Source organism: Piliocolobus tephrosceles, chromosome 20, assembly GCF_002776525.5.
Source record: "Piliocolobus tephrosceles isolate RC106 chromosome 20, ASM277652v3, whole genome shotgun sequence".
Taxonomy (NCBI): domain Eukaryota; kingdom Metazoa; phylum Chordata; class Mammalia; order Primates; family Cercopithecidae; genus Piliocolobus; species Piliocolobus tephrosceles.
Genome location: NC_045453.1, coordinates 5,949,237 through 5,976,498, shown reverse-complemented (window position 1 = coordinate 5,976,498; position 27,262 = coordinate 5,949,237). Strand labels below are relative to the sequence as shown.

Here is a 27,262-nt window from a genome sequence, read left to right as displayed (position 1 = left end):
AAGGAGGACTGAGCCTGGGCAAGGGCTTTGCTCAGCTCCAGAGGGCCCCTTGGGTCTGCTCCCCTGGCTTAAGGTGGAGACACAGAGCTGCTCTGGGAAAGTCTAGGTTCTGGCAGTCAGAACCCCTGGGACCCCAGAATTTCTCATGGGCAGCCTTAAGGTGCCCCCCGTCCACTTGCACATTGTGCAGATGGGCAGACTGAGGCCCAGCATGGGCGCTGGTCCAAGGCCCCTATGAAGCAGGGATTGAGGGAGGCCTAGTTCCTCCCCTGGGAGGCACAGAGCACAGGGTTCCCCTGGCCTGGCCCCGATGGTACCATCATGGCATCACAGAAGGCCCAATGGCCCTGGAGCCAACACCCCGGGTTCCCATCCCAGCTCAGCCTCCATGGGCCTCTGGGCAGGCTCCTTCACCCTCTAACCCTCAGCTTCCTCAGCTGTAAAACGGGTCAGTGAGCTGAGTTTGCAAGGATGCGGTGAGGATGGTGAGTAGATCACATAAAACTCCTGGCCTCGAGCCTTTTCATATGTTATCTCCCTTAACTTCTCTAAGCCTCGGTTTCCACATCTGAAAACGGGAGTGAGCAACCCTTGCCTCATAGGGTGGTTATAAAAATCAGACTTAGGCCCCTATATGTAAAATGCCAGACGTTCCAGTCTGCACAGGGTGAGGGCATGGACTCACTTTCCAGCAGTGCCTCTTCTTAGCTTTGTTGCCTTGGGCAAGTCACTTGAACTTACCTTCCTTATTTGGAAGAATGGGTGTAATAATAATACCAAAATCATAAGGTGGTAAGGATTAAATGAGAAAGCCTCATTAAAAGAGAAAAAAAGCATAACTCAGTGCCTAGGGCACATCTCGATAGCTTCATATTCATTAATTTCACACCGTCAGCCCCTTTCTTCGCTTGGAGTCCAGAGATTTCAGTTCTAGTCCCAACTCTGCCCCAACCAGCTGGGAAGCCTTGGGCGGTTTCTCCCTATAAAATGAAGCTGGCAAGACCAGCTTCACAGGCTGCAGCTTTTTGGGTTAGAAATCTATAAAATAAGCAACACAATGAATGGGTTTGACTTTTTCTGCACATGTGGAAATCTCATCCAAGCTTGTCCCAGAAAGCTAGCAGATGCTTAGCTGTCTATAAAAAGGAGAGGTGAGGGGTGGGGGAGAAGGAGTGTTTCTGAAGCCTTAGGTGGGGGTGGGGCACCCAAGAGTGAACTAAGAGATGAAACAGGACCCAACCTAGAATGTGAGCCTCTCCGATTCCTGGACCCTTGGAAAAGCAGAGTTCCACAACCCAGGGCCAAGAAGGGAAGAAGGGAGGTTAGGAATGAACTCAACTTTTATTCATTTTGTAGATGGGGAAACGGAAGCTCAGAGTGGGTTGATACCGTTCAAGCTCACACAGGAGTCAGTGGGTTCCTAACTCCAGAGGAAAGGGGTCCTATAGGACAAGGCTGCCTCTGTGCCTCCCCACCCTGAAGTGGAGCGATTTGGGCCAACCGGCCCCCCATGGAGCAGCCAGTTAACATGGGACAGCACCCGAGGCAGAGTAGAAGGAGCTGCAAGTCTGTCCTCTACCCCTCAGTTGCCTTGTGAGCCTCAGTTTCTCCATCTGTCCATTTGCATAATGAGGGTTGATAGTGTTGACAGGAGCCCTCTGGAATTGACAAACTCCCTGTGCCGCGCCAGCCTCATGGGAACACCATTCCCAGAATGCCTGTCCTGGGCTCCTTCCCAGAAGATCTCGCCCTGGGACCTGAGCATGGTACTTACATCAAAGTTGCCCACACTTGAGGTTCTGAGGTTGAGGCTGGTCCTGTAGATGAAGAAAACAGCCTGTGAGAAGCAGGGATTGCCTGAAAATCATAAGGCGCTTGCGTTGCAACAAATTGTGAGAACGCCTCCCCTATCCTCATGATCACTATCCATCTGCAGCGATTTAATAAGAACAGTGCTGGCTCTTACATGCTGAGCGCTAACTACACATCAGATACCATGCTCAGGGCTTCATGCACCACACAGAGAAGGCTCAAATCATAGCTTTGCCACCTACTAGCTTTGTGACCTTAGTCAAAGTACTTTACCTTTCTATGCCTCAGTTTCTTCATCTGCAAAGTGGGTGGCTGCTAGGACTAAAGGGGGTAAAGCGCTGCTCCACAGGCCCTGCCATATGTGTATGAGTGATCGCCACTACCTTGTGTAATCCTTCCAGCCATCCAGTGGAGCAGGAGCCTGAGGCTCCAGGGTAGCTTACTGCAGCCACAGAGCCAGGGAGTGATAGCCCAGGCCTCACACCCTGAACCTGCACTCTCGCTATTGTGCTGTTCTGAGACGGGAGGCTGAGGCCGGGGTTTGAGGTCTTGCTCTGCTCTGTAAGGGCCACCGTCTTGCTGCACCTGAATCTTGCTGCAACTGACAGTCCTACCCGAGAGAGGCCAGACCAGGCTTGCCCATGGGGCGGAAATCTTTCGGGGCTTTTCAGAAGCATCAGCTCAGTATTCAGCAGGAGGGAAATAAAGGCACCTTCTAAGGAAAGAAGACTCTCCACTTTAGATATGTTTTCTTCTTCCTGACTTCGTCACCCAGCCCTCTCTCCCCCTCAGGCACTGCACCCCACAGTATCTGTGCCCTTTTCCTCTCTGCAAAGCTTGCCTGTGCTGCTGTCTCTGCAGGAAACCCCCAACACTTGCACAGCTGGCCCCTACTCCTTATCCAGGCCACAGGCTGAATCTTGCCTCCTTGGGAACTCCTGGATGTCTCTGATGTGCACTATTTTAATCATGAGTAACTGCCATTTGTGGGCTCAAGAAATATTGGTTGTAAAAGAAAAGCTTACAATGATCTAGTCACGTGCTAAAAATTTTACATATGATCTCATTTCATCTTGAAATGGAAATAATGATAGTACTTATTTCCATAGGCTGGTATCAAGAATTAAAGGAAGGCCGGGTGCAGTGGCTCACGCCCGTAATCCCAAAACTTTGGAAGGTTGAGGCGGGCAGATCACTTGAGCCCAGGAGTTCAAGACCAGGCTGGCCAACATGGTGAAACCCTGTCTCTACTAGAAATACAAAAATTAGTGGGGTGTAGTGACACATGCCTGTAAGCCCAGCTACTTGGGAGGCTGAGGTAGGAGGATCGCTTGAGCTGGGGAGGTCAAGGCTGCAGTGAGCTGTGACTGCACACTAGCCTGGGCAACAGAGTGAGCCCCTGGCTCAAAAGAAAAGAAAAAGAAAGAATTAAATGAAGACACACCTAGGACTTAGCCAAATACCTGGCACACAGAAAGCATCCAATGAATAATAGCTATTCTTTTATGACTCTTATGAGGTAGTGACTATTATCCCCATTTGCAGATGAGAAAGCTGAGGCTCATACGTGAATTTGGTTGGCCAATATCACACAGCCCGTTAGTGGTCACGCCAGGATTTGAACCCATATTCTTGGCTCCAAAGCGCATGATGGTAGCCAGCCAATGCAGCAGGTCACATGAAACTGGGTTGGCTCACAGCCCCTCTATGTACTTGCTGGGTGGCCCTGGGTCAGTAAATCCACTGTGTCCAGCCCTAGTTTTTTCCCTACAGAGGGAGAATAATAGCCCTGACTTCCACTGGGACCATCGAAGGGGAGAAACAAGATAATACATACACTTCCAGTACATAGAGCAGAGCCTGGTACGTCCTCATCACCAGCACCCTCCTCCTCGTCCTCCTCCTCCTCGTCATCATTGTTACTTAGCAACAGGGTCTCGCTCTGTTGCCCAGGCTGGAGTGCAGTGGCACAATCATAGCTCACCACAACCTCGAGCTCCTGAGCTCTGCCTCAGCCTCCTGAGTAGCTGGGATTACAGGCACATGATACCACGCCCAGCAAATTTTTTCTAGGACAACAGGTGTGCACCTATGCCCAGCTAATTTTTCTATTTTTGTAGAGATGTTGTCTTGCTGTGTTTCTCAGTCTAGTCTCAAACTCCTGGCCTCAGTCAATCCTCCAGCCTCGGCCTCCCACAGCACTGAGACTACAGGCAAGAGCTACTGTGCCCACCCCCTAGCATCAGTATTATTACTGACATTGTTGATTTTGGTAGTAGTTTCTTTCTAAGTTCGTGGCTTCACCCACCTTGCCTGGCTTGTGACAATGGTCTTGGCAGGCATGAGCCATTGTCACCTTTGCAGCTCCTTGGGTTTACCCAGCCCTAATGACCACACAGGAGACCTCTACCCGCTCCCTGGTGGCTCCTCCGTGAGCAGCACCAGCACCACTAGGACCCCAAGGCAGCATAGCCCCTTACTTGTCCAGCTTGGCATCAATCATGAGTTTATCTCCTTCTACGGAAAATGAGGCCAAGAGTTCTGTGTCCTGGAGGGAAAGGAAAGGAGAAAGACGTCACTGCCATCATGTCTTGGCCAGTGCTTGCGGAGGGCTCATTGCGTGCTCTGTGCTAGCTAGGGCTTCGTTAATCCTGAGCATGATGGCAGGTTGTTCCCCGAGGCCTGGGTCAGACCTCCTTTTATAAGCATGAGACTCCTGGCTAATACTCACCATGTAATGGATTTGCACCCCCTCTGGAGGGAAGGAGTTTGGAATAATAAGTTGCCAACATGAACTATCATTTGCAAGTGAGTCACAGTAAGGGCTGAGTGAACACTTCTCAGTAAGGCAAATGTCACAGGATCCCCATGATTTACAGGGGGTGTTTACCAGGTGTCTCTGCAATGCCTCAGAGTGGGTGGGGAGTGGCTCGTAGCCTACGAAACTCGCTTTACATGATGAGATTGGGTATCACCACTGCCAATCATAACTGTCTCATCCCCCAGGAAAGGACGTAAAAGGCTCAGGCTCATCTCTCTCTCTCCAAGTAGAGGCCTTTTTCTAGGAAAATCCCTTTTTCCTTCCCTGTCTCCCACCCAAAATAAATTGAATTTAAAAGTTGGCTTCATGAGAAAACAGTAAGCTCCCAACAGATTCAGGTGATGTTACTAGATAACAAAGACCACGATGATTGGCCTGATGAAGAACTGGGGGATTGGCATGTGGCAGGGGTGTAAGCTGGTGTGGGAAACGGTGTTTTGAACTGAGGACTGAAGGGCATGTAGGACTTGGCCAGATGAAAAGAGGGTGGGAGAGTAATCCAGGCAGTGGGGAGGGCATGGGCAAAGGCCCGGAGGCAGGAAAGAGGTTGGCATTAGAGAGGTAGACAGGAGGCCAGAGAGCAAGGAGGTAAAAGGGTTCGTGAGGCTGCAGTGAAATGGGGCCAAACCAAGCAGAGCTGTGGGCTGGGGAGGAGTCAGGGCCACATCCCTGGGACAGCAGGAGTCACTGCAGGGTGCCGGGCCGGCTCACACAAACCTCAGGGCTGCTGATGGAAAATCTCCACACAGTAGAGGCTGATGGATGGAGGATAGATTGGGACAGTCATTCCCACTCATGGGCTAGAATCGACCCTTTAAACCTCCTGTCTTATAAGGCCCGGACAAGAACCCCCACACTCTGTGGCTTGGCATGCTCCAGCCTGGAGCACCTGGTTCCCAACTAGAGGTGGCTCATTTGGTCTCGAGCTCTGGGAGTAGGAGGGACTAGCAGAAAGACAGCAGGTGGGACCAAAGTCCCAAAGTCTGAGTCTGAAGCCTGAAACGTTAACCATGGAGGGGGAAATGGCATTTAACACAGTTTAACACATTTCTCTGAGCAGTGTTTACTGAGCATCTACTATGTGCTAGGCCTTAAGCTAGACTGCAGCCTAGGGTCTCACCACAGAGTGAGACTCTGCCTCAAAGAGAAAAAAACAAAATAAGGAAGTAAGGGACTGACCATGCAGATACCTGATACCTGGGGGCAGAGCATCCCAGGCAGAGGAAACAGCATGTGCAAAAGTCCTGAGGTCAGACAGTGCCTGACATGCTGGAGGAACACTGAGGAGCTCAGAGGTGATGAGGGGATGGTCATGAGGACTTTGTGGGCCATTGTCAGGAGATGGGCTTTTATTTCAGAATTGAAGGAATGCAGAGGAGAAACATGGTTCACTTTTTTTTTTTTTTTTTTTGAGATGGAGTCTTGCTCTGTCGTCCAGGCTGGAGCGCAGTGGCGCAATCTCAGCTCACTGCAGCCTCCGCCTCCTTGGTTCAAGTGATTCTTGTGCCTCAGCCTCCCGAGTACCTGGGACTACAGGTGTGCGCCACTACATCTGGCTAATTTTTGTATTTTTAGTAGAGACAGAGTTTCACCATGTTGACCATCCTGGTCTCAAACTCCTGGCCCTAAGTGATCCACCCACCTCAGCCTCTGAAAGAGCTGGGTTTACAGGTGTGAGCCACCGTGCCCAGCCATGGTTCACATTTTAAGAGGATTCCTTTCTATGAAATAATTGTGAAAATTGTTGTATTTGTATCTGTCCCCTGCTAGGTACCAGAGACAAGAGAGAAGGCACCATATGTCTCATTTCCCCTTTCCCCAGCGTCAAGTAGAAAGCGTAACACATAGTAGGTGCTCAATAAATATTGCCGAATGAATGACCAAGACAGGCTTGGCCACACACTGGGGTATATATAACCTGTGAGAATAATATCAGCTAACACTTTGGTAGCCTTTCAGGTATGTCAGGAACTGCTCTGAGCATATTACACAGATGGCCCTACTGCCATCCCTCTGTGGCAGAGGAGAAAATCAGTCTTCATTTCATCAGTCATCACGACAACCCCACGTGGTATTTTTTCTCCATGTTACAAATGAGAAAACTGGGGCTCAGAGGGAAATGCCAAGGAAATTGTGCAAGGCTGGCAAGAGAGTTAAGATTCCAGTCCAGAGACAGAGAGTGGCTTGCCCAAAGTCACGTAGCTGGAAGTGGTAAAGGCTAGATTTGGGTTAGCGCCTCTGGCCCCAAAGTTGGGCCCATAGTCATAAAGGTGGAAATAGAGGGGATTTGAAGGGGTCTTTGGGCTCCAGGAGACCATGTGGTCCTGTCTTGAGGCCCAGTTTGGGGCCACCGGTACCTCCAGACACTCACCACGTCGATGAGGCAGATGGCAGTCTCCACGTCCTTGGGCAGGGAGACCATGACCTCGGCAGTGGCCAACACCTTCACCAGCGCCTTGTCCTTCTGCAGCGTCACAGATGGTGGGTTTGGCACCTGAATCCTGATGATAAGTGGGCAGGACTTGGGGTACTGCTGGAACACCTGTGGGCAGGCACCAGGCCAGGTGGGTGGGGCCCTTAGCATAGGAGGTACCCAAGGGGTTATCAGCCAACCCCTAAACACAGAGCACCAGGGTCTCATGTTGCTTGGGTTCAACGAACAAACCACAGGCAAAGCCACTGACTCGCTGTGAGAACTGGACAAGGAGCTGCCCTTTCTGAGCCTTGCACATGGGGTCACTATGAGAAATAACTGTGATCGTGCCGGCAAAATTCAGGCTCAATGCCTCACACCTGGAAATGCTCCAAACTTGGTACTGAGTGAAATGGGGTCTCCCAGGGATGCCGGCCAGGTACTGAATGGACATACTTAATTTCATGCAGTTATTGCAACAACCCATGGGGTAATTTTTTTCCTCCACATTACAGATGAGAAAATGGGGCCTCAGAGGGGAATGCCAAGGAAATTGTCCAAGGCCAGGAGGAAAGTGAAGATTCCAGTGCACATCTGTGGGCTCGGAGCCCAGGCCCTCCCACTGCCTCTGAACACTGTTCCTGAAATGAGAAGTCCACGCCTGGGGAATCCCACAGGGAGGTCCCAGGCAAGGGACTGGCTGCCCCTGGGCCTAGATTGCTGGAGGGACTTGAGCTTGTTGGCTGCAGTTTGATTCCCTGAAAACTAATTTACTAAAGGGACAATTCACAAAATGGCAGTTTGCCACATTTGCCAAATAGTTGACTTATCAAAAATACATACTTCAAGGAATACACTTCTTAAATATGTTAACTGACCATAGAGAAATGGGCAAAACCACAATATTGCTTTCAAAAGAAATAGAAAGAAGTCCCCTCCCCTGATGACTCTGTGCAGCCCAGGTCTCCAGGACACATTGCTGTGTCCAGCCTGAACTCCCCCTGCTGCAGGCCCAGCACCACTGAGGACTGAGTCCCTCTTCTACCCCAGCTCTGCTACCGCCTCATCATGTGACCCCTCTGAGCCTCTGTTTCCCCATCTGTAAATGGTGTGCTCCTCCTCTCTGGTCCTGTGGATAGAGGGAACAATTAGAACCAAATGAAGAAGTATATTCTGACTGGACACTGTGGCTCATGCCTGTACTTCCAGCACTTTGGGAGGCTGAGGTGGGCAGATCACTTGAGGTCAGGAGTTCGAGACCAGCCTGGCCAACATGGCGAAACCCCGTCTCTACTCAAAATGCAAAATTAGCCAGGCGTGGTGGTGAGCATCTGTAATCCCAGCTACTCAGGAGGCTGAGGCAGGGGAATTGCTTGAACCCGGGTGACGGAGTATGCAGAGAGCCGAGGTTGTGCCACTGCATTCCAGCCTGGGCAACACAGCAAGACTCTATCTCAAAAAAAAAAAAAAAGAAAATGTATACTCTAAAAAACAATTTCATAAGCTGTAAAGTGCAGTGCACATAGGAAGTGACCCAGTAAATAAAAGGTCCAGTCGATTGACGGGTCCACCTGCTAGCTGGAGCTGCCACTGTTACCACCTTAGAGAATGATGCTTCTGGTGTTCAATTTGCAGCCACATGAGGGCAATAGTGACCACGTGTTGAGTTTGGTCTTCCCCTAGAGCCTTTGAATTCCACCCAGGACCAAACAGGGCAGGCAGAAAAGAGGTGGAAAACATCTAAAAAGGCTATAGATTGCAGCTATCCTTCGCACCTGCATGACACTTACTAGGTACAGAGCACTTTGCTTCCAGGTGCAAGGTAATAGGCCCAGAACCAGACATGGGACCAGAACTGGGGTGGGAAAGGCCTTTGTTCCAACTCTATATGGTCACTAATTAGACAAAAGCACACTTGCTCTTTTTATAGAAGAAATAATTTGTAATTATTAACAACAGTAATAATAGTTCACGTTGATCAAATGCCTGCTCCTTGCCTTGGTGCAGACTCCAGGTCCACAGCCACCTTCTGAAGTGAACATGGTTACCCTGTTTTCCCAGATGAGAAAACTGAGGCTCAGAGAGAGGAATTGTGTGCCTAAGGTCATATGACTGGGATGTGCTGACTCATGTCTGCCTGTTCCAAAGGCCTGGCTCTTCCCTCTAAGCTACTGTGCACCTGAGTGTGCCTGGCCCGTGTTGACACCTTTATACACAGCATCTCATTTACCTTCCTGTGATAACCTATGGAATAGGTATCAGCAGCCTTTTTTGGCAGATGAGGAAGCTAAGGCTCTGAGATGTTAATACTCTTCCCCAAAGTCACACAGCAAGGGAAGTGGCCAGGCTAGGATTAGGCCTATGCAGGCTGGACCACCCATAGAATTCAGGGTCTTTCCACCTCAACCCTCTGTGTCCCCCTCCCCACCCATGAGGCTCTAGCCTGCAAGCCCTTATCACTGTCACTGCACTCCCAAGCAGGGGTTGTGGGGAGAGCACCCCACCCCAGCACTGAGCATCTTCCCTTCCAATCCAGTTTCTCAAACAACAAGATAGAGAATGAGGCTGAGGGCAATGGGAACTGCCCACCTTACATACCTTGGGGATCAGGGCTCCCAGTGTGGCTGTGGTAAGTGGAGGAAGCTCTTCAAACTACAGGACAAGAGGAAGGGCCATGTGAGTCCTGGAGGCTACCGGTACAGACAGAAATTGCTAATACAGTGATTAAACTCCTACTTGCTTTACGACACCGAGCAGGGCATCTTCTCTCCCTTAAAGATCCTTGGGGAGGTCCTGCCTATCCAGCCATCATCACCATACATAGATCATGGTAGCTGGTTTGTGATTAAGTGGCCTGGGCTGACTTAAGCTAACCAAGGAGTGTCTCAAAGAACAGAAGGCAAAACCTGAATATTTCTCCTCTAAAAATGTTATTCTTGGCCGAGAACGATGGCTCATGCCTGTAATCCCAACACTTTGGGAGGCCAAGGCAGGTGGGTCACTTGAGGTCAGGAGTTCGAGACCAGCCTGGCCAACATGGTGAAAACCCCACCTCTACTAAAAATACAAAAGTTAGCTGGGCATGATGGCACATGCCTGGAATCCCAGCTACTCGGGAGGCTGAGGCAGGAGAATTGCTTGAACCCAGGAGATGGAGATTGCAGTGAGTCGACATTGCGACACTGCACTACAGCCTGGGTGACAGAGCAAGCCTCTGTCTCAAAAAAAAAATGTTATTCCTTATTAAAACAAGGAGAGCAGCATCAAGTCCATTTGCATAACGCAGTGTCCATGAATTCATGACCTCTGCCACATCCTTGAACCACCTGTACTATTATTTACTTAGCATCTTCTTTAAATTGGCTTACTTCTTAAGACCTCAAATACTCAAAATGGAAAGCCAGTACACTTGACACAAAGAGAGGGCCACTGTAAAACCAAATACAATAAAAACAAAACAATGCCATTACTTTCTGCATGGATATCATTGTCTGTGGAGAGCTTTGGGCATGAGCTCTGTTCTCTCTTAGTTAAAAAGGGGACAATGACAAGTGCAAGAGAGGGCTAACTATATACGGACACCAAGTGGAGACTTTTCTCTTAATGGAAGCAGATGTTGGTATCATTTGCATGATGGTTTTGTGGAGAATGTCTTCTTCTTAGGAGATACACAGTGAAGTTTATGGAATGAAATGTCATGATATCTCTGAAAACTCAAATTGCTCGACAACAGATAGGATAGATGGGTAGACAGACAGGCAGGCAGACAGAGAGAAAGACAGAGAGATAGATTGATAATGGGTGAGTGGGTGGATGGATATATAAATGGATGGATGGATTGGTGGATGGAAGGATGGATAGATGAATGGATGAAGGAATGAATAAATGGGTGGATAGATGGGCGGATGGTTGGGTGGATGGATAGATAAATGGATAGATGGATAGGTGGACAGATTAGTGGATATGGATGAGTGGGTTGATGGGTAAATGGGTGGGTGGGTGAGTGGGCATGTAGATGGATGGATAGATGGATGGGTTGATGGATGGGTGGGTTGATGAGTAGATGGATGGATGGGTTGATGGTGGATGGGTGGGTGGATGAGTGGATAGGTGGATGCATGGATAGATGGATGGGTTGATGGATAGATGGGTGGATTGATGAGTAGATGGATGGATGAGTTGATGAGTAAATGGGTAGGTGTGTGAGTGGATAGGTGGATGGATGGATAGATGGATGGGTTGATGGATGGATGGGTGGGTTGATGAGTGGATGGATGAATGGATTAATGGTGGATGGGTGGGTGAGTGAGTGGATAGGTGGATAGATGGATAAACAGATTGATGGATAGATGGATGAATTGGTGCATGAATGGGTGGGTGGTTTGATTGGTGGATGGGTGGATGGGTGGGTGGGTGTATGGATGGATAGACAGATAGAGGGATTGGTGGATACGTAGATGGATATATGAATGAATGGAAGGGTGGGTGGAAGGATAAATAGATGGAAGTATGGGTGGATGAATGGGTGGGTGGATAGGTGGGTTGATGGATGGAGGAGTGGGTGGGTAGGCGGGTGAGTGGACACATAGGTAGATATGAAGCAACTGTGGCAAAATTTTAACTAGTGGATTTAAGTGAAGGATATATGTCCATCAGTTGTAGCATTTTGCAACTTTTCTGAAGGCTTGAAAGTTTTTGAAAGAAAAAGTTTGGAAAGAAAATGACTCTGGAGCATGCCTAAGGGTGATATTTTATTATGTATCATTTTGTTACTTATGTATTACTGTTTACCAAATGAAAACATTCTAAACATTTATATTGAGGTACATATATGTGAATATATGTTACGCTTTTAAAAAACAATTGAAATAAAATTAAATAAAATTGAATAGGGAGCAACTTTCTCATCATGAGATTTGGTCTGTGGACCATCTGAAATCCTCCCAAGCACCACACTTTGGCCAGCACTGACATAACTGATGCACACCCATGAGCTGGAGGTGAGTCAAGGGGTGGACCATCTACAGTTCTCACTTCACAGCAAATTCCCCAAGTGTGGGGACTGAGAAGGGTCACTGGCAGCTGTGTGCTCTCCACCCACCTCCCTCCGGTGGGGCTGTGACTCACCATGCCATTGGTGACGTCCAGGTCTAGAGCGCGTTGCTTCTGCAGCAGAGTCAGCACTGAGCCCAGGAAGTCGGCAGACACGGCCAGCTGGGACTTGGTGTTGTCACCCATGGAAGGCAGCTCTGGCATCAGCTTGGGAGACACAGCTGGCCGCCCCAGTGGGTAGTCGATGAGCCCTCCTCCAGCTTCCCCAACCAGCGTCTGGGAGAGAAGAGAAGAAAGGGGTCATGCGGAAGGAGAAGATGGAAAGAAGGGAACTGAAGGCTGGAGTGAGGCCCTGAATCTGCCTCCAGGCAGCCATTTTTGGTTAAACCCACAGAGTCTGAGTGGCTCTTTGATGTATGGTCCCAACTCTCCTCCAGTTTATGATGCAATGGAACATTCTGCAGTTCCTGTTTCATGGTCACTTACAATTACAGCCACGGTATGACGGATCCTCTCCAAACTCAGCCCTGCAGTGATGAACTAGCATGTGTATGCATCTGCACAATGTATATCTACCCTCCAAAGACCAGACTCCCCTCCACAGCTTATAAGGTGCTGGGTGATCGCTCCATGAGACCTCTCCAGCCTCCAAGCCACTCTGCCTCTTACCTTCCCTCTGTACAGCCACCAGGGCCTTGTCAGTCTCCCCGCAGCACCACCACCCCAACCATGGGGCCTTCCCACAGGATATTCCCTTCCCCACATTCTTCTCTTGTTAAGTTCCACTCATCTGGCAGCTCTCAGTTGAAATGTCACCTCCTCCAGGAAGCTCTCCTTGACCTCCCTGGGTGGATCATATATCCCCTGCTTTAAGCTCTGATAGCTTCGGATTCTTGATCACCGTGCTCATGATTTAGAACTGTATATTTGTTTGAGTGATTTTTTTTAATGGTCTGTCCTCTCCAAAACATTCTAATCTCCATCAGGGCAGATACTTTGTCTTGTTCATCACTGTACCTCCAGCACTCAGCCCAGAGGCTGGCATACAATGGGTGACCAATGAATCCGTCTTGAACGGATGTATGTTTATGAATATATTAAGTGTGCATGCACAGGGGCTGGAAATATATACGCATGCACAGGTGCGCCTGTATACACAGGGGCACGGATGTGCACCTGCATCTCTGTATCTGCTGGAGCAAGTATGGAGGCTGGAGCAAGTATGGAGGCGTCTGTGTTCGTGAAGCCTAGGGAAGGTATATCTGTGTGTGTGCCCCATACAAAATTAGGGGCCGGATGCAGCCCAGTGCTGGAGAAGTCAGCTCATACCAGCTCACCAGGTCAGATTTCACACATCTCTTCCCAACTCTGCATTCACTGACATCACGTTGGTAACTTGAAGCTGTCCATGGTGGGAGTTTTGATACCATGGAAACCAGCCAATGCTACAAATCAGGACGTTTTTTATAAAATCATGGAGAGCTGATGGTTAAATGCTTACTAGCATACCTCTGGCCACACTTATTCCTCCAGCACACCCAGTTCCACAGCAGCAGCTCTTTTAGCACCTAGTAGTTTGATTACCTGAGTTCAGATCCCAGGTCCACATTTATTAGCTGTGTGACCTTGGGCAAGTGATTTAACCTCTCTGTGCCTCAGTTTCCTCAGTAAGAAGTGCCTCCCTCATATGGTTGCTGTGAGGATAGGCTGAGTTAATCGACACAAAGCATGCAGAACGTGCCTGGCACACAGTAAGCATTTGGAATGCTGGCTATGATTATGTTTTCTAACACAGCTCCTAGAAGGCCTTCTAATCAGAAAGGGTCCTGTCAAGTGTTGCTTCCCAGGCATTCAGCAGAAGCCCTGGGAGGGCCTTGCTGATACTGCTGCCTTTGGGAGGAGGGCCACCACACTTTGCCCTGAACCCCAGACACTCACGTTGAGGTCCAGCTCCAGGAATTCCCCGGTCACAAGCGGGAGGCTGGAGAAGGTGTATTGGACGCTTCCCAATATCCCCAGAGGAATCAGAGCTGCGGGCAAAGGAGAGGGTCACAAGGAGGTCCCCTCACCATCCAGATGCCTTCCCTCTTTGTACACTGGGGCTGGGGGTGGACAAGTTAGGCCCAGGCTCCAGCTCCAGACACCATGAAAAGAGCAAAAGTTCTGGGTTTAAATCCCAACTCTGCCTCTTCCTTGCTGTGTGAACCCAAGCAAGTCATTGCACTTCTTTGAACCTCAGTTGCCTCCTCTATAAAATGGGTTTACTGTAACCTCTGGCACTATGTTGGCAGGGGGAGGGGGTGCAATGACATCCTGGATGTTGATAAGCTTTGTAAACTCTGAAGTGCTGTGCACCAGGGAATGAATTTAGGGGTTCCACAATGCGGTGCTTAGTTGAATCTGTCATCTCCTTGACTGTGTAATGAACAGTTCCAGCTTCTGGGCTCTTCCTTCCTCATCTCTGGCCACAAAGGGAAGGAGATTTTCCTGTCTTGAAAAGCCATTCTCAAACAGCCTAGAGTCCCAGAGAAATGGGAGCACTATCAGAGAGGGCTGCCCTATGTGGCTGTGGAGGCTCTGCACTGCGCAACTCGAGACACTGCCATTCCACTGTAATCCATGTGAAAGGAGGTCCCTGGAATGGTGCACTGCACAAATGGCACAGCCACACAGGGCGGGCTTGCTTTCAGGAATGTGACTCAGAAATCCAGGGTCTGAGATGGTGGTGGAGCCTGGTTCTAAGGCCCTGGTCAGTCTCCACAGTGGTGTGTCTCCTGCTAGTCACTCTCCAACCCCTCTGTGAATTGAGAGATTTGAGAGATGAGAAAACTGGGAAGAGTCTCTCCAAGTTCACACAGCGGCCGGGGCAGAGCTGGGGCTCAAACCCAGCTTCCTGACTCCCAGGACAGAGCATTACCTCCCAGACCCCGGTGGAAGCTTCTCTCTCTGGTACTCAGGGGGGTGTTTGGGAGCAAGAGTGAAAGCCAGGTGGCACCTCCCTTGTGGCATTAACCACATGTCACTTCCAGGGCCTAACTAAGGGCAGGTCTGTGGCTCCCACCATGTTGAGCCCTCCTCCCAGAAAGTATCTGATCCTTAGTGCCTTCCCCAGGGCTGCACTTGTAGAATTTGGCCAGTGAAGCAAAGCAGGAAGGACTTACAATCCACGAGGCCCAGCTGGTCGTTGACAAGACCCAGTACCACGTCCACGATGGGGCAGAGCTGCAGGGGAGAAACGGCACAGAGACTTGGTGACGTTGCAGGGAGTCAGAGCAAGGGAGTTGGGGATGCAAGAGTAACGATAGCTAAAATTTACCAACTGCTTGCTCTGTGCCAGGCACTGTCCTCGCCACAGCCCTGTGAGGAAGGCTGTCTCTAATTCCCACTTACAGATGGGAAAATTGAGGTTCAGAAAGGTGATGCAACGTGTCACCCAGTTAGGAAGTGCCCAAGCCGGGATTCAAACCTGGAACTATGCAATTCTCAAGCTCCCTCTCCCTAGCCCTTCACTAATCTGTCCCTTCGTATTCCTCAGGGTCCTTCCCAGACCCTCCAAAAATATGCCCCAGGCCCTGGCTCTCTCTGTCCCTCTGGGTTACCTGCAGGCCCCCAGGAATGGAGGCTGGACTATGGCCCCTTGGTCTGGGGAAAGCCTGTGCCCCTTGCTCCCATCCTGGGACAGCTTCTTACCAAGTCAGGGAGGACGCTGGCCAGGACTCGGTTCACTAAATTGTCCACGAGGTTGGGGAGAAGCCTAAGGAGACAGGAGCAGGAGGAGGTCAAGGCTCGCAGCCATGCAGGCCTCACCAAGGCTGTCCACCCTGCGGGTCACTAGTCCAGGCTCTGAACAGTGAGAAACTCAGAGTGCTGGAAAATTGTTCAGAAAGCTGGGAGGACAGAGTACATTCACCTTGGACTGACTAGACAGGCCACCCAGGCAAATTGTTGGACTTTTCATGAATTTATACATTCATTCATTCGATAAACGAAGTTTCTGGAGCTTTACAATGAGTCAGGCCCAGGCTGTAATGTTGCTGATTTTCAACTGCAAAAGTCAGTCCCACCTGCCTATCTGACCTTCAAATGGGCCATTTGCTGCAACCTTATATTGTCCTCGCCAAGCAAAAATGAATGTGTTCATTTATGTAAGCATCTAACTCAGTATCTAATACATAGTAGGTGCTCAATAAATGTTTATGGAAGGCAGGGAAGGAGAAATACTGGCCAATAAAATGCACTTATGTGGTCCACAAGACAGGATGGATTGTTGGTGCTAAAACTATTGGGAGAGGTGATCCATTTTACAGACAAGGAGGCCGAGGTCCACAGAAGTAACCCACGCGGCTATCTTTTTTTTGAGACAGAGTCTCAGTTTGTTGCCCAGGCTGGAGTGTAGTGGTAGAATCTCCGCTCACTGCAGCCTTGAACTCCTGGGCTCAAGAAATCCTCCTGCCTCAGCCTCCTGAGTATCTGGGACTACAGGTGCACACAACTGTGCCCAGCTCTTAACTAACCCTCCCAAGCTGTTAGTTAAGGAGGAAAATCGATGATAGACAAGACATATAGATGGACAGACAGATTTTTGGTCTAAGAATTTGTTTCCAGGGGCCTGCAGTGATAAGGAGATGAAGGAAGCATGACCATCCTACACCAAAGTGTCCCTGACAGCTGAACCTCTTGAGAACTGCTTTCTGTCTCTCGCCTCCGAACACTGCCTGGGTCCCCTCTTCTGAGGTTGTGGCTGATTGTTCAGTGCTGCGCCAATTCAGCAAAGCAAAGAATTTCTTGAGATAAAGCCCTAATTAGAATGTTTCTCCCAAAGCTAATTATGCATTTCTCCCTTTTAAGTGGATTCACCTTGAGGGGCTTATCCTGGTTCCACCTCTCCTTAGATGATAGGGGCCTTAAGAATATATATGTGTGTGTATGCATGTGTGCTTTTGTGTGTGTGTGTGTGTGTGTGTGTGTGTGTGTGTGTTGAGGGGATAGTTGGACTTTGCTTTATGTACATTCAGGGCACAAACTCTTTTCCTCTTCTGGGAAATTATCCAACAGGTTCATCAACCCTCCTGCGAAATGACATATGTAAAAGGTTAATTAATCATTGTGACCTTACTTGTCAGGGCACAAGATTAGGCAAATTATATCCAACAATAGAGGACCGGCCAAATAAGCGATGGCTCATCCAGGCAATGGAATATTATGCAGCTGTAAAAAGTTAAACAAGGAAGCTCTCAATGTTTGGATGCAGAAAATTCTACCAATAGGGTAAATGAAAAAAAGCCAAGTGTAAAACAGTGTTTATAGTGTGTGCCCCTTTGCATAAAAGGAGGGGGGGAGATGAGACTCCAGGTTTTTATTTGTTTCATGTGTACGAAGAAATTGGAAGGAGAGTTGAGAGATGAATAACTGGTGAGCTTGGTGGGAGGCAGGCAGAAGGAGGCGGGATAGGAAGAAGCCCTGCGCTCTGTGCCTTTTTGTCACTTTATGTTTGTGAACCATGTATTACCAAGTATATACTTTCTAGTGAAAATGTGAACTTATAAATCTGTGAGGTTTCCATGGGTTTCCCTCACCCTCCTCTCCTTGCCTGGGCCCTGGGAACTGATTTTCTTTGCCTTCATTCTCTCTGAAGCAGAAGTAAAGCCTCCGAGAAGCCCACAGGAATCAGAAGGTTTGGGGTTCAAGTTGCACAATGAGTTTGAAGGGCTTGGGGAACTGGGCCAGAAGATGGATAATAACGGAGAGGAAGAAGCGGGGTCGGAGGCCTCCAAGAGAGAAGCCAAAGAAGAGGGCAGGGAGCGGAGAGAAAGAGACTCCGCTCTGAGGGTGCCCTCATCCAGGACCACCACTGGGGGACAGCATGCTGGCCAGTACACGGACACTTGACACCACTTTGCCAGAGGGTGGAGACTTGGACATTTCGTAAGGAGTATGTCATAGGAAAACTCTCATCCCCTCACCAGCTTTGAATTCGGCAGAACCAAGAGGGAAATGCTCCTGCAATCTGGGGCACCAATGCACACACAACCCCTGTTGGACGTATGTACATCAGCTCTCGAGAGGCCCCAGCTGATGCACTGTTTTCCATTCATTATCTCAATTCCCGAAGGAAGAAGGATTACCCCATTTCACAGATGCAGAAACTGGAGCTCAGAGAGGGCAACAGAGCTACCCAAAATCACACAGCAAGGAACCATGGAACTGAGATGTGAGTCTCGGGCATGCTCCTGACCATTCAGATCGAAGCCTTTTCAAAGCTGGAAAGAATGTGTGTCACAATGACATATTTTCCAGGCTGGTCGAAGGCCCCATCCTGGGTTTGGAGGTGCAGCCCATGAATTCCCATCAGGCATGTACCAGGTCAGGGACAGAGGTGACAGTGCAGCTGGCTCAGCGTGAGTACTCACCACCCCACAGCATCATCGTCCTGCCCACCCCAGTGCCTGTGGGTAAGTGAATGGCATGTTGTGTGCCAAAGACAGACCACTCCAGCAACCCCCAAGGCACTCCACTGCTGGCTGGCACTCACCCTCGCAGCAGCTTGACTTTGATGCCCCCTAGGAGGGTGTCACATCGCTCAATGACCAGCCGAGGATAACCCATATGTTCCATGGTCAACCGGACCTTGGCTGTGATGTTCACTTCCACTGCGATGTCCAGGAAGCCAATGAGACTGGAGGAGGCCAAGGGGCCAGGGAGACCTTGAGTCACCCCCAGCCGCCAGGAGCCCTCCCTTACCCAGGCCTGTCCTTGTTGTTCCTGCCGTCTGTTACGAAACGTGTTCATCTCTAAGGAACCCAAACCAGAAGTCTTCCCTGGTCCCTCGAGTCCCATGTGAACAAGTCTATCTCCCCCTCAGCCCATGAGCTTCAAAGCCTGGGAATGGGGCTCAGCACACACTCTGGTTTCCAAGGTGACCCCCAATCGCCTAGCTTGGTGAACACGACCTCATCCCACAGGGATAAGTCCACACAGAAGCCCACCCTCTGAGGTCCTCTAGTCAGCACCTGGTGCATGGAAAGCCATATTCCAGGAGGCATTTTATTTGCCTTTCCCCACTTACAGCCATGGTCACCTGGAAAAGGGGGTGACCTCATTATCGCATTGCCAGTGAAGACACTGAGGTGACATTGGGGAACCGGCCCAAGGTCACACAGCTTATGAGAGAGTCAGGATTTGAACCCAAGCTATCATCTGACTCCAGCCTCCCAGATTTACTTATTTATTTAGTTATTTTGAGATGGAGTTTCCCTCTTCTTGCCCAGGCTGGAGTGTAATGGCGAGGTCTCGGCTCACTGCAACTTCCGCCTCCTGGGTTCAAGCAATTCTCCTGCCTCAGCCTCCCAAGTAGCTGCAACTACAGGGCACCTGCCACCATGCCCATCCCGTTTTTGTATTTTTAGTACAGACGGGGTTTCACCATGTTGGCCAGGCTGGTCTCGAACTCCTGACCTTAGGTGATCCGCCTGCCTCAGCTTCCCAAAGTGCTGGGATGGCAGGCGTAAGCCACCGCACCTGGCCTAGCCTCCCAGATCTTAACCACTGCGCTAGGCTGTTTTCACAGCTGACAGATGGCCTCTGGTCCAAGTCTGTGGGCATGCGCTGGCAAAAGTTTAGGTCTTCCTAGCCTCTGTGTTACGGATACAGAGGCTGGGCCATAGGGTGGTGGGACCCCTCTAGGGCTAAGGGCACACACCTCTTCCCGTTGATGGCCACACAGGTGTACAAACTCAGGTAGACACCCACGCCGGGCAGGAGCCGCACAGACACTTCAGGGAGGGTCAGCTCCACGATTCGCAGCCTGCTCGGGACACAGAGCGGTGAGAAGAACGCCACCCCAACTACCACCAGCTCACCCGAGCACCCTCCCCTACACCCCTTTTCTCTGCTCCCCATCTGTTCCTCCTGATTCTAAAGACACTAGACACCCGCAGTTCAAGGACAGAATGTGGAAAACAGAAAAATTAAGGCAAAAATGCCACGACCCGTAATCCCAATGCCCAGAGGCCCGCTGTGTGCATTCCATATATTTCCTTTGAATCTTTTCTGCATGTCAAGATGCCATTCCCTCCCTCTGCTCATCCCTGCCCCTCTTGCCTGGTTCCCTCCTATACATGTAAGTTCCTCTTGCTTAATTCCCTCCTATACATTTTTCAGATTTCAACTTAAGGTCCTCTTCCTCCAGGAAGCCTCCCTTGACCTCCCTAGGTAGGTGAGCTGCCCTGTTATAGAGATTCTTATTTCTCCATGAACTTCTTGCCACTGTCGAAACTGTGTGATTATTTTTAGGCTTCTTATCAATGCCCACGTACCCCATCAGCCTGCAAGCTCCATGGAGACAGGGAATGTGTCTTTTCTTGGCTTACCATTGGGTCATGTCCCCAGTGCCAACACAGTACCCTGCACATAGTAGGAGCTCTAAATAGTTGTTAAATTAAATGTTGACTATGAGGAGCAGGCTGAGCATAACAGAACTTATGATATATATGTGTAGTTTTAAAATCCTCTGGGTCTTTTCCACTACACTGTATTACCATGACCATTCTATAGATGAGGAAACTGAGACTCAGAGAGATGATATCGATGGCCCAAAGTGACACACAAACATGAAAAGTTGAACTGGGTCTCAAACTTAGGACTGTTTCATGCCAAGACCCAAACCATGTAACTTGGGGCTCTTAAGACGTCCAATCCTGAGGCCAAGCCCTGAAGTGTGTGGGGCTCTGAAGACCTTCCCTCCCACAACTCCAGCTTCAGGGAGTGATCATCCCCGTTTGGAGGTGCATGGGGGCTTTCTGGAGAGAACCTGTCCCCTCCTTACCCTGTGATGCCTTGCACGGTGCTGAGGATGCCACCCTCGCCGAGCACGCCCAGGACACCCCCTCCTCCAAGAAGTCCTCCGTCACCAAGGAGACCGCCTCCACCGAGCAGGCCACCTTGGCCTACCAGGATGCCATCGGCTGCCAGCATGCCTCCAGTGCCCAGCAAACCACCTGGGCCCAGCGCCCCTGTGGCGACTCCAGGTGGGATTTCTCCAGGCTGCAGCTCTCGCCGGTGAAGCCTGGCCACAGGTGCCGCCCCCTCGGCTGACCTGTATCGCCTGAGGCCCCTGTGGCTGCCATATGCATTCTCGGCACTGCGATAGCCGCTGTTTCGGAGGTCCCTGATGTTTTCATCGGTCTCAGGGATCTCACCGTATCGGTATTGGCCCTCCAGCTGAGCAGTGTTGTCTCTGGCCTCAATGTGACCATACTCGTAATAACCACCAAGCTGTTTGCCGTTGGTATATACTGGGGGGGGTCCTCGGACAGGGAAGTCATTGTAGGGAATACCACCAACACCTCGGGGTAATTCAGTGCGTCTGTAGTCATTGTAATGGTGTTGGCCACCACCCAGAAGACCACCACCACTGCCACCCAACAGCCCCCCACCACTACCACCCAGCAGCCCTCCACCACTGCTGCCACTGCCACCCCCTCCACCCCCACCACCAAGCAGGCCCCCCAGGAGACCACCTCCCCCACCACCTCCACTTCCACTTCCACCAAGCAGACCGCCCAGGAGAGGCCCACCACCATCACCACGGGCTTTACCCAAGGGCACCTCTCTCAGGGCTGAGTGGAGAGTATTGCTTCGCTGCAGGGTGCCTGAAATGGCTGCAGAGAGGCAAGGGCGTCAGTCCAGGGTTCCTCCCTTCTGGAAAGGGAGCACCTCGCAGTGTTGCTCACCTCCAGCCCCCAGGCAGCACCTCGCAGTGTTGCTCAGTTCCCTGGGCCTCACTTTTCCCACCAGCGAAGTGCAGAGGCTGAACAGGAAGACTTCTCCGGGCTGATCTAGCCCTGGCATCCTGGCCAGCTCATTTTCTGCTGGGTTTTGTCTGGTCTCACTTTAACTAGATTTGGACATCAGCCAGCCAGCCCTTCATGGATTTTCTTCATCGCCCTCCCTTCTAAGTGCTCTGCTCTTTACAAAAAATCAACTTCAGGCCAGGCGCAGCGGCTCATACCTGTAATCCCAGCACTTTGAGAGATCAAGGCGGGTGGATCATGAGGTCAGGAGTTCAAGACCAGCCTGGCCAAGGTGGTGAAACCCCATCTCTCCTAAAAATACAAAAATTAGCCAGGTGTGGTGGCGGGCACCTGTAGTCCCAGCTACTTGGGAGGCTGAGGTAGGAGAATCACCTGAAGCAGGGAGGCAGAGGTTGCAGTGAGCCGAGATTGTACCACTGCACTCCAGCCTGGGCAACAAGAGTGAAACCCAGTCTCAAAAAAAAAAAAAAAAAAAAAAAAAAAAAAACAAAACAAAAAAACTTTCTTATGTATTTTCGCAACTGATTCCTGGGAAATAGCCAAGGCCAGAAGTGTGCCCATCTGGTGGACTGAAAGATTGAGGCCTGTGAGGTACTCAGAGGTCACTTAGATAGGAAATAATCTCATTTTTTTATGCTCGTGATAGCTTGGGATGAGTGTTGAGGGAGAAAGTATGAAAGTATGTCCTCACGTGCCAGATGACAAAAGCGAGCTCCTAAGAAATGGAAGCAGGAATAGTCATAGCTCCCACTTTTGAGGGACTTCTAAGTTCCAGGAGCTGTGCTAAATTTTCAAAAGGTCATTTCATTTTATTCTCGTATCAACTGTCTGAGATAGAGGCCATAATTACACCTATTTTACAGATAAAGAAACTGAGGCTCAGGGAACTCAAGTCACGAACTTAAAGTCACACAGTCAGGATTTGAACCCCACGAAGACTGATCCAGGGCCCTTAATCACTCTTCTCTATTGCCTCTAAAGAATAAGCATAAAGTCAGTCACCAGTATGGTTCTTGGCACATAGGAGGTACTCAGGAAATGGTAGCCAAAAGAAAAAGGGGAAACTAAGGCCCAGAGAGTAGAATTCACCCAGCCACCCGATGTGGACTCTGCCAGGAGGAGGAGGTCCCTGGGTATTTCAGAGTTGGCAGAGCTGCCCTGCTTGCCCCGTGCCAACCCTCACCCCTTCGGGGCTGGACTCACCACTGCTCAGCACATCTTTGGTCACCCTGAGGACCGTGTTTGTCTCTTGGCAGGTGCCACACGCAGCCGCCACAGACAGCGCAGCCACACACCACGCCGTCCACATGCTGGCACTGCTTCCCTGTGGAGGAGAAAGTACAGATGCGGATGTGGCTAGGCACCGCCATCCTGGTGGGCAGGTGGCACTAGGCAGACCTAGCCAAGAGTTATCTCAGGACCCTGGGACCCATAGACGGGGGAAGCCAGCCAAAGTCACACAGTAAGGCATGGTCCAGAATTCCAGATACCACCTTTTGAGTTTTTCAGATGGAAATGAATCTTGTGACATAAAGCAGACCCATTAAACACACTGTTTCAGAGAATGGATGTCTAATTAACTCCCACGATGGGATTGACAAATTGAGCATCAGGTAGATGGGTAATGGGGATTCCAACCAAAACACCAAACTGGGAGCAGGTAGGCTCTGAGGAACTCTCTCCGGCATCTACCTATCTCTTCGCTCACTCATCTATTCCTCTACTCATTCTCCCCCTTCTTAGTTATTCTTTTTTTTTTTTTATTTATACATACATGTATTTTATTTTTATTTATTTATTTTTATTATACTTTAAGTTCTAGGGTACTTAGTTATTCTTTTATCCATTCATATGTTCAACCTACTGTCTTTCCATCTATCTATTATCCATCTGTCATGCAAACACCCAGCAAGCCATATATCCATCCATCCAACCAACCATCCATCCAACCACCCATCCGTCCATCCACCCATCCATTCACTCATCTACTCATTCTCCTCCCTCCATTTATTCATCCGTCCACCCATCCAACCATCCATCCATCTTCCCATATATCTATCATCCATCTGTCTTCCAAACAGCTGGCAAGCCATATATCCTCCCATCCCTCCATCCATCCAACCATCCATCCACCCATCCATCCATCCATTCATCTTTCCATCAGTTTATCTACTCATCCACACATTCATCTAGCCACCCTTCCACCCATTCAGCTCACCAACAAACACTCTTCCCAGCTCTTTGGAGGAGTCAGTTCTACACCATGTGGTTAATATTAACGACTCTGAGTCAGAGATATCTGGGTCCTAATGCTTAGGAAAGAGGCTTTATCTTTTTGAACCTCTGCTCCCAAATCACAAACAAGCTGTATCTCATACATAGTAGACACTCAATAAAAAGCAGCTATTGTTACTACTTTGGGACTACTATTTCAGACACCTAAGAAGTGGGTGAGGAATGGTATGAGATTGGTGAGGTGAAACATGCATTTTGGAATGAGCTGCATAGCCTCTGGGAAGCTTCCTTTTGCTCCTTTCATGCCCTCACCCACTTCTCTCACTCCATCAGCCCCAGCTACACACCCACAAGCCTCAGAGAATCAGCACAGGGCATGGCCTCTCATCTGAGCCAAAAAATTGTTGATTTCAGCCACCTCTGTTTAGGCACCTTCTCCTCCTTTTTCTGTCTTTATTTCTTTTGGACTTCACAGAGTCCCCAGATTCTTTCCCCACTCCTATCTGCTCCCAGAAGAATATTAGAGGCATTCATTTACACTAGAATATAAAGGACTATTATGTGCAAGAATTTTTTTTCTGGCTTCCTCACCTCATCCCAACCTCATTTTCTAGAGAGCTGTGTTCAAAAAGGAATCACCCCTTTCAGTTAAAAAGATGGGCACCAATGGAAGGATTTCTGGCATCAGCAAACAGCTGAGGAGGCTCCAGGAGGTAGCAAGGACCCTCGGTACCCATTATCCCTGGGAAAGACAAGGGCAGCTCTGCTCACGCATGTAATTGGCATGACCCAGGCCTTTCTGTTGATTCCCAAGAGACTCTCCTGACTAGGCCCATGCTACAGACAAGACACCTGAACTTGGAGAGGGGCCATCCTGGTGGATCTCCAGGCTGGGACTCTCTCCTTATTACCTTCCCAGGCCTCTGCCTCCCCTGCCGGACACTGAGTAGAGAAGGGGAGCCTCCTTACCCCCAGGAGGTCCCTGCCGCTGAGTCTTGAGAGGTCCCGCTTCCCAGCCCCTCTGCTTTTGGCTGAGTCTGGTCACAGATCAGTCTTATATAGCAGCCTGAGCCTGAGCCCGGACCCCAGAGAGGGAAATACCATGTAATTACAAGAGACCGGAATTCAGATTTGCTCTGCAAATTGGGCATTGAGCCCCAAAACCACAAGGGTTTGTGGTTTGTGGCTAGTTCCAAGACCTGCACTCAGCCCCAGATGGTGTCACATGAGCTGGGTTTTATCATCCCTTGGGCTGAACACGTTCCCGGAGACCCCAGCTAGGCCCCAAGCTTGGGGAACTGGAAGCACCCCCAGATGCATCTAGTTTCCAACTCTAAGGCAGGCACTAGCCATTCCAGATGATCTGGGTAGACAGGAGGTGCCCAGGCTGGACTCAGCACCAGGATGACCCAGGTCCAAACCCTGCTCAGCCTCCAACTCACCATATGACCTTGGGCCAGCCACTTCCCTCCTCTGAGCCTCACATTCTTTCCATCTGCTAAGTGAGTTTAATATCAGCCTCACAGGGCTGATTTCAGGACGAAGGGAGACGAATATGAATCCAACTCCTCAAACTTGGGACTGGTGCACGAATATGCATTTTTTTTTTATCAGAAAAACATTCCTCACTCATTTCTTAGGGGTCTGAAATAATAGTCCCAAAGTAATAACAACAGCTGCTGTTTATTGAGTGTTTACTATGTACGAGATACAACAAAGTTTTTCCCAACTATTTCCTCATGATATGTTCACATCTACAGCAAAGTTGAAGGAATTGTACAGTGGACACACATGGTTGCCACGTTGTTCCCACCAACGATACCCACCATTTACATTCTTGTCACATTTGCATCCATCTGTTAGTCCATCTTTTATTTTCTATGCATTTGAAAGTTGCAGACATCAGTATACTACCACTAGACTCTTCACCCCGCATGCCATTCGGATTCTTTCTTTATATCTTTAAATACAGTGAAATGCGCAAAACTTAAATGTTCATTTGCTGAGTTTTGACCATTTTTTACGGTCATGCAGCCCACACTCCTATCACAATATAGAACATTTCCACTACCCCAGAATGTTCCGTCTGCCTTTTCCCAGTTGCACCCCCCAAAACCTGCTGGGACACAGCCCAGACCACTTCACTTGGCATCCAAGGCCTTCCATACACACATCCCAGTCTTCTCTTCACACAGAGCTGCCCATTCCTTCCAGCCCCTCCTCATCATCCCCGGCTTCCCTGCCTCTGGGCCTTTGCACGTGCAATCTCTGCTGTCTACAAAACCCTCTCCAGATTCTAAGGGTCAAAAGGTCAACAGTTGTAGGAAGCTTCCCCCAGCCCCTACACTTCCTCCGGCCCATCCAGAGACCCCTGGGGCCCATAGTGAGGTGTTCTTTCTCCAGGCGAACCAGCTATGTGCCCCACTCCTAGGCCAGCACAGGCATAGATGCCAGTGTAACAAATGAACAAGTGAATGAATGAATTAACTCATCTTTTGCTCTCCAGTGGACTGAGTGCTCCCTGAGGCCTCCTTGCTTCCCACCCCACAGCCCCAATCCAGGTCCTACCTCCATGTTTAATCAATGCCATCTCTTCCCTGCGCCAACCCTGCCCGTCTGCTAATTCTGAGAGGCAGGGAAACATTTCTCTCTCCACCAAGGCCTGTCTTCAAGTCAAACTGGGAATAAAAACGTGCTTCGTCCCGACTCCCCAAGGAGGTGCCTCCTCCTTCCTCCCTGGAGGCAGTGGCGGCTCTGAAGCCAGGCGTCTTTGATATAAGTCCTGCCAAGCTCGGCCGATGTCACCCCTCACTTCTTCTGTACCACTGGGCCAACCCCGCCTTGGAACTCAGTTTCCCCATCTGCAGTGTGTGCACTGATGGAACCGTTAAGAGCACAGGCTCTGGAGCTGGCTGCTGGGCTTGACTTCTGCTGCCAGGTCTCGCTGTTTCCTTGGTTGTAAGAGGGTGATTGGAACCAGCCTGACCTGCAAAGCTCTGGGAACAGGGTCTTGCACACAGCTGGGCTCAGCGAGTGGCATTTGCATCCTTACCATCCTGGGTCCCACATGGCAGCAAGTCTGGAGGGCCATGAGGGCATGAGGAAGTAGCTTCAGCC

At 49.9% G+C, this 27,262-nt stretch overlaps 1 protein-coding gene across 1 annotated transcript in view; it reads right to left on the bottom strand.

Annotated features, from left to right (window-relative positions):
* Nucleotides 1–23,228, bottom strand: part of BPIFB4 (BPI fold containing family B member 4) — a 29,544-nt gene extending 6,316 nt beyond the window's left edge. Inside the window, exons 1-13 of the mRNA XM_023220622.1 lie at nucleotides 23,114–23,228; nucleotides 21,695–21,757; nucleotides 20,923–21,442; nucleotides 19,798–19,902; nucleotides 18,631–18,774; nucleotides 15,789–15,852; nucleotides 15,260–15,320; nucleotides 14,037–14,128; nucleotides 12,174–12,374; nucleotides 9,645–9,698; nucleotides 7,005–7,175; nucleotides 4,293–4,360; nucleotides 1,775–1,817 (exon numbers count right to left, since the gene is read on the bottom strand). Of these exons, the coding sequence (XP_023076390.1) occupies nucleotides 1,775–1,817; nucleotides 4,293–4,360; nucleotides 7,005–7,175; nucleotides 9,645–9,698; nucleotides 12,174–12,374; nucleotides 14,037–14,128; nucleotides 15,260–15,320; nucleotides 15,789–15,852; nucleotides 18,631–18,774; nucleotides 19,798–19,902; nucleotides 20,923–21,442; nucleotides 21,695–21,757; nucleotides 23,114–23,219 (1,692 nt within the window). The 5' untranslated portion in view covers nucleotides 23,220–23,228. The remainder of the gene's footprint in view (nucleotides 1–1,774; nucleotides 1,818–4,292; nucleotides 4,361–7,004; nucleotides 7,176–9,644; nucleotides 9,699–12,173; nucleotides 12,375–14,036; nucleotides 14,129–15,259; nucleotides 15,321–15,788; nucleotides 15,853–18,630; nucleotides 18,775–19,797; nucleotides 19,903–20,922; nucleotides 21,443–21,694; nucleotides 21,758–23,113) is intronic.
* Between the last annotated feature and the right edge of the window lie 4,034 nt (nucleotides 23,229–27,262).